The 7,384-nt window shown below is 40.6% G+C and overlaps 1 protein-coding gene across 1 annotated transcript; it reads left to right on the plus strand.

The window, feature by feature from the left end:
- LOC311487036 (inter-alpha-trypsin inhibitor heavy chain H3-like) lies at positions 1-7,107 on the plus strand. Its single transcript, XM_084543130.1, has 13 exons — positions 1-279; positions 1,397-1,557; positions 3,158-3,262; positions 3,520-3,682; positions 3,769-3,879; positions 4,050-4,178; positions 4,833-4,949; positions 5,070-5,238; positions 5,324-5,434; positions 5,550-5,731; positions 5,832-6,011; positions 6,115-6,233; positions 6,808-7,107. Exons 1-13 carry the CDS (start codon positions 208-210, stop codon positions 7,082-7,084), a joined length of 1,896 nt encoding a protein of 631 aa, XP_084399256.1. The 5' UTR covers positions 1-207; the 3' UTR covers positions 7,085-7,107.
- The last annotated feature ends 277 nt before the right edge of the window (positions 7,108-7,384 follow it).

Genomic DNA, 7,384 nt, shown 5'->3' on the forward strand with positions numbered 1-7,384 from the left:
ACAGTAGAGCTCACATAAACAGCAGAATTTCTGATAAATCATGGGGGCGAGTGTGTGTTTTTTGTGTGTTTGTATTTAGTTTATGTCACGTATCCAAGTGAGAGTTGTTCAGGGAGAAAACAGTCTGTGCACATTTGTACTGTCCTTGTTTGTCTGAGTTCAAAAGACAGCTTCAGCTGTCTGGGTTGCAGAATAGTGGCGTGCACCATGGAGAGAGCTGTGGTGCAAGTGACCCTCCTTGGGCTGCTGCTGGGTTTGGCGACCACACTACCAGACAAGGTAAGGTCACAAAAGATGAAGGGGAGAGCACTGAAGCGCAAGGAAAAAAAAAGTCTATTGAATGTATTTAAATTTTACCACCTCTGTTAATTTTGATAGATATTTCACATAATAGGTGTGCTCGGTTTATTTATTTCTTCATTTTGGCCGTGCAGCTTTCTGTCAGCTGCAGCACACTGAACTCTGCCACTGCCTCAGACATCAGAAAAAGCAGGTTTAAGGACCTCATGGCTCTCTAGCCTCAGGGTTCTTTTGTGTGTGTGCGTGCATTACCCTTGTTTTGGAGACATAAATCTGTTTACACGCTGATGTACCCTCATCTATTTGGACACTACAATGTTTGGTTTAAATGTGATGTAAGGTTAAGTTTAGGTTAATATCAGGCTTGGGCAAGTAGTAATGGTGGTTCTTTGTTGAAGCAAGTCTTTAGGAAAATAATTTAAAATGGAGTACAGGATCATGACCATGTATATGCTCTTATATGTCTGTTTGTGTGATTACCACACCTAGTCCTGGAGACTGAGGACATTTGTGATGTAAATGCATGTATGTGATTGCAAAAAAGGTTGAAGACCTAGTATAAGATTAAGGTAGGTTTATCCAAAATAAACTGGGGTAGGTTACATTTAAGTTTAGGTTATGGTTAGAGAGAGTCTCAGGGCAGGGATAGGTCAGTGTAACGCACTTTCTCCTTTCTGTGTGATCATAGTTACAGCTACGTGGTAAGGTTTGCAGGGGGTTAAGGCAAACTGAGTCAAGTTAAGAATGGAAAGTCTCATGTGGTTAAGGTTTATGGTTTAAGTTAAGGGTTATTTAATGTGTTTTAAATGATCTTGTTTACGGTTGGGATACAAGACGAATCAGGGAGAAAGGTTTCAGAGAGTGCATCTGAGTCTACACCATGTCCTCTGTGCGCTTGCATGAATGTGGATGGGCACAGCTATTGTGAGCTTGAAACATGAGTTGAAAAACCATGAGAACGGAGGTGTTTCTGTAGCTACACCAGTGACATTTCAACAAAGTCACCCACCTCATTTAATCTTTGGTCAGCTGGTCGTCAGCCAGTGAGTTAAATCTGCCATTTTCTTGTGAAATGTGACCTCCTCTGTTTGCTCAGGATGACTGGGACATCTACAGCTTTCACATCAACTCCACGGTGACCAGTCGCTATGCCACCACCACCATCTCCAGCCGCGTGGCCAATCGCATGAACGTGTCAAAGGAAATTGAATTCCACGTCCGGATTCCCAAGAATGCCTTCATTAGTCGATTCAGAATGTGTGTGTGACGCAAAGATGATCTGTGAATATTTGCAAATAAAAAAAAACATATATGTATATGTACACTACCGGTCAAAAATTTTAGAACACCCTAAATTTTCCAATTATTTATTGCACTTCATGTCGTGCAAGTCCAGTGAATATCCTGAAATGGTACAAAGGTAAGTACTGAACAGCCAGAGGTTAAAAAAAAAGTTTGGTTACCCAAAACTGAAAAATAATGTACATGTCAGAATTATACAAAATAAATGTAATAATTTAAAGCTGTTCTGCAGCAATAAAAGTTGAATCAGCCTTGAAAGCTGGTGCTACTAATTCCTACAGGCGTTTCAACTTTTCTTGGTTACTTACAACCCCCTCTGTCTGCATAAAAGCAGTGTTGGAACACACTGTGGTACCAGACCCTCCTGAGCATCAGGTGAACAGTATTGTACTGCAGAAAGTATTGTGTTGCTACAAAAATGGCAAGAATTCATCACAGAGGATCTTTGTACGGCTTCGAGTAGGCGAGGATGGTTCCACAGTGTGTGACATCAACTGTCAAACATGGAGGAGGAAGTGTGATGATCTGAGGCTGCTTTGCTGGATCCAGGGTCGGTGACTTGTACAGAGTGAGAGGCACCCTGAACCAAAACAGCTACCACAGCATTCTGCAGTCCCATGCAATACCCTCTGGTATGCGCCTAGTTCGTCAGAGGTTCATCCTACAGCAAGATAATGACCCAAAACAATGTAGTGGCTAGTCCTTATTTAGCTGCTACAGGCTGATAGTGGATTGAGGCATTGTTGGGACGTGTACTTGGTTTAAAATAAAATAATAAGCAATAGTCCGTTTTCCGTTATTTACTTAAATGTCCTTTTTATTTCCTATGACGGTGCCTTTGATTATAGTGAAAAACAAAAAGGTCATCAGTCGAAAAACTGTTGGTCTCCTCCACTTCAGCAAACAAAACGCAAAATTAATACAAACTTAAATCACCTGTAGCCACCTTCGGCCGCATGACACTCAGCCAAGCATGACACTTCACTGCCCCCTGGTGGCTCGGAGGAAAACAACCCTCTTAAAGAATATGCGGCTCTTGCATACAACTCCAAGCTATGCCAGAACTCCCTAAGGAAAAAAGAACAAGATGGTAAGCTTGAAAACATAGAGTGGCCTGCACAGTCTCCAGACTTAAACTGGACAGAAGAGTGAAAGTCAAGCAACCTACAAGTGCCACACATTTATGGGATCTTCTGCAAGAGACTTGGGAAGAACTTTCTGAAAAATATTTGATTTCTATTGTAGGAAGAAGGCCACGAGTGTGTTCAGCTGTTATATCTGCCAAAGGTGGCTACTTTGATGAGTCAATAGTTTAGAATACATTTTGGTCTATAAATTGATTCCATGATTTCTTTTTCAACTCAAATTGCTTATTTGTTCTATGCTTTCATTTCAGAGTGCAATGAAACACTAAACTGAATAATTTTCAGTAAAAAACTGGAAAAAGTGAGGTGTTATAAAACTTTTGACCGGTAGTGTATACAGTACATTAACGAATCAATTGCAAGCTTACACAGGTTTTTTTTTAAAAAAAACTTTTCTTGGTCCTCTTCAGGTTTATTGATGGCCAGGTGTATGATGGTCTTGTGAAAGCTAAGGAGCAAGCTCAGCAACAGTACACTGAGGCTGTATCTCGAGGCCAAAGTGCTGGAATTGTAAGGTATAAATGAATTATAATTGTATAACTGATTATTATTATATTTGATTTCTTGGTTCTTTATACATGTGTATTTTCAGATGATCAGAATGGGTTCTTTTGTTCTTTTTTGCAACATACTGTCCTCTTCTTGAGTATCTCATTGTCTCTAAAACAATGGCAACTGAAATCATCTGAGTAGGAAAATCTCACATAACACATGTCCACACTAACTGGTTGTGTAATGCAATTTAAAACAATGATTATTGTCTCTGTTGTAGTTCTGTAGGGAGGACCCTGGAGGAATTTAAGACCTCTGTAAATGTGGCTGCTCACAAAAAGGTCACCTTTGAGCTCACCTATGAGGAACTGATGAAACGCACGCATGGCAAGTACGAGCTGCAAATCCACGCTCGACCCATGCAGCCTGTCAAAGACTTCAAGGTGTCTTTCTTGTTGCTATCTACTCAGAGATCAACCAGGAAGTTTAATTGTCCCAGTGTCTTCTAACTGTTTTTTATTGTGTATAGGTTGATGTGTACATCCATGAGAAAGCCGGCATCAGTTTCATTGATGTGAAAGGAGGACTAAGCACCAAAGCCATGGCGAATGCCATCACCAAAACACACACAGACAAACAGGTATGGCATGCTGAAATGCAGTTTTAATTATAGCTCAGTCGCTATTTTTATTCTGGCTCATGTTGATTTATTCTATTCACGGTTCTTATCAAATTATTTGGGTTGAAATAATGCAATGGTGGCAAGAAAAAAACCTTGAAATCTATAATCTAATCAATTTGTCTTTCTAGGCGTGGGTTCATTTCTATCCAACAGAGGAGCACCAGAAAATGTGTGACAGCTGTTCAGAGCAGGGTATGAATGGAGATCTGGTGATTGTTTATGACGTCAACAGGGGCATCCCATTTGGAGAACTCCAGGTAAATGAAGAATGAAGTTAATTTCATCAAAACTGCAGCTTTATATGGTCATTATACGTACATGAATATATTAATTGTGTAGTTCAAGATTATTAACACCGATCAGCCACAACATAAAAACCGCTAGCAGGAGAAGTGGATAACACTGACCATCTTTTGACAATACAATATTCTCCTGGGAAACTTGGATCTGGCATTCATTTGAGTGGATGTTACTTAGACATGTACCACCCACCTAGACCAGACCAGGCACCCCCATCCCATAGCAATGACACTCCTTGATGGCAGCAGCCATGCCCAGCAGGACACTTTAGGAACAACTTAAAAAACATGAAGAACCGCACAAGGTGTTGACCTGGCCTCCAAATTAACTAGATCCCAAACAGATTAAGTGTCTGTGGGATGATACACAGAGGACCCTCACCTCAACCCATAGGACCCAAAGTCCACCACTAACAACATCCTGTTGCCAGACACCCTTAGAAGGTCCATGTCCATTCTCTGATGAGTCACAACTGTTTTGGAGGCACAAAGGAGACGTACACAATATTAGGAATATGGTTATAATGTTATGCCTGATCGGTGTCTATTCATAATTTCTGTCTTTCTAAGTCTCATTTGTAATCCTTAAACTTTCTTCTCACTCCCTATAAGACATCAGACGGGTACTTTGTACATCATTTTGCTCCATCTAGTCTTCCGAAAATACCAAAGAATTTTGTCTTTGTTGCTGATCAAAGTGGCTCGATGCATGGCAGAAAAATACAACAGGTACAGTGCTTAAAGAGTGTGAGCTTGTCATACATTGCCTGTGTTACAGACAAGTAGAAAATTCATAAACACACACAAAACAAATGTAATAACGTGTGTAAATAATGTTTTTGTGCCCAGACCCGGACAGCACTCTTGCATATTTTGAATGACTTGTCAGAAGATGACTACTTTGGCCTAATCACATTTGATAGCAGAATTTTTTACTGGAAAAGAGAACTTGTTCAGGCCACCAAAGAAAACCTGGATAGTGCCAAGGTCTTTGTACAAGACATTGATAGTTCAGGAGGTGAGTCTTATCTAAAGATCCATTTCTTATAAAATATAGTCATTTGGCCATAATGGTAGCAATAAAACTTGTTGTTGCATTTCAGGCACAAACATTAATGACGCAGTGTTGCAAGGAGCACAAATGCTCAATGCACATCCCAGAGAAGGTTCAGCACCTATCCTTATACTTCTCACAGATGGAGACCCAACCTCAGGTTACAATGAAACATACCTGCACACAGACATGCACAAAATGACCATCATAGCTATGTTTGGAGCTATTCACTGGTCTGACATTTCCTGAGGTTAACTGTAACTGTGTCCTCGCAGGGGAGACGAACCCCAAGACTATACAGTCAAATGCTAAAAAGGCCATTGGGGGCAAATTCCCGCTCTACTGTCTTGGTTTCGGTTTTGATGTCAATTTCGAGTTCCTTGAGAAAATGTCGCTGCAGAACAACGGTGTGGCACGAAGGATTTATGAAGACTCTGACGCTGATTTACAGCTGAAGGTATTTTCTTCCACATCATCAGTACATTGTTTACCATGTGGTTTTGTTGGCCGTAGAGTGTTTCAACGTTCATATGGTGTCCATCCTCTATTGTCCACAGGGTTTCTATGAAGAAGTGGCCACTCCTCTGCTGACAGATGTGACAATGACCTACCCTGGTGGGACCAATCTAACCCAGACTGAATTTAGTCAGTACTATAATGGCTCTGAGATTGTGGTGGCCGGCCAGATCACTGACAACAACATTGAAACCTTTGTTCCACAAGTTGTGGGCATTTCGGTAAGACTGAATCCACATTGCGCATCAACTGTAGTGTGAACATCTGTCTGTCTCTGTCAGCATCCCTGTGTACTGACATTACGTTTCATCTGGATTGTGACAGAGGAGACAAAACTTGACATTTTCTGATACAAGGCCCTTCCTGGAGTCCAATGAACCATCTGACGGCATAATCCAGAGAGTCTGGGCCTACCTCACAGTTAAACAGCTCCTGGACAAAGAGTGAGATACCTGTCTTCTTGTTTTTCCTTCATGTGTGTAATTAATTATCACACATTGTAACATAACATGTTAAAAATGCAAACAATTTCAATTTACAGCGCAACTTCTGCAGGGAATATGTCATTTCCAGTATTAATGGTTCAAGATTTACCACTCACAGTGTGTTGGGTCTTCAGTTAAACACTGAAGTACATGATAGCTGGCTTCTGTGCCTGGTCTGCTCTAGGTGGGTGTTACATGTCTAAGTAACATCCACATGAATGCCAGGTCCAAAAGTTTCCCAGCAGAACATTGAATTGTCACAAGATGGTCAGTGTTATTAATTTCTCCTGTCAGGTTTTAATGTTGTGGCTGATCAGTGTATCTTGTCCACTTGATGGTAAGAGAATTTTAATCCACTTTCCACGTTGTGCCCATACTTCTGAATTGAAACACAGGTGGATGTAACATGGGTAGAGTCGCCCATCTGGCCAGGAATGTTTTTCTAAGCCTTAACCGAGGAGAGCAGTAGATACTTCTATTGTACTTTACTGCCAGGTGAACTGCTATGTTCAAATTATAATTTGTGACACAGGCTGCAGTTATCCGGACCAGAGAAAGAGAAAGTGAAGACACAGGCTTTGGAGCTGTCACTGAAGTACAGCTTTGTGACCCCACTCACATCTATGGTGGTCACCAAGCCTCCAGGCGAGAGCGCAGATGTACTCCATAAACCAAAAGAAGGTGGATCTGTAGGAGAGGGGGGAAGGAGAGGATCAACTGGTGAGCAACACAAATGCATAACACAAGTGGAAATGGAAATGGAAATGTGTAAGTGTGTGCAGCATCTCATTATCCACATTCTTCCTTAATTGGACAGACAAGACTTGTTCCAGGTAAGCAACACCACAAATATCTCAAGTTTATGGAGAGGGCATGGAATATATCTATCTATATATATATATATATATATATATATATATATATATATATATATATATATATATATATATGTATGCACAGTCTTTTTTTATTCATATTTATTTGTTATAAATGGTCTGTATTACAATTAATTTTATCATCCTTCACACTTAACGATCATACAGCTATACATATCACAAAAGTAACCCGTTAGGGAGTGCTATCACTCCTGTCAAAACCATGACATTTGG

This window comes from Chelon labrosus, assembly GCF_963514085.1.
Source record: "Chelon labrosus genome assembly, chromosome: 4".
Lineage (NCBI taxonomy): Eukaryota > Metazoa > Chordata > Actinopteri > Mugiliformes > Mugilidae > Chelon > Chelon labrosus.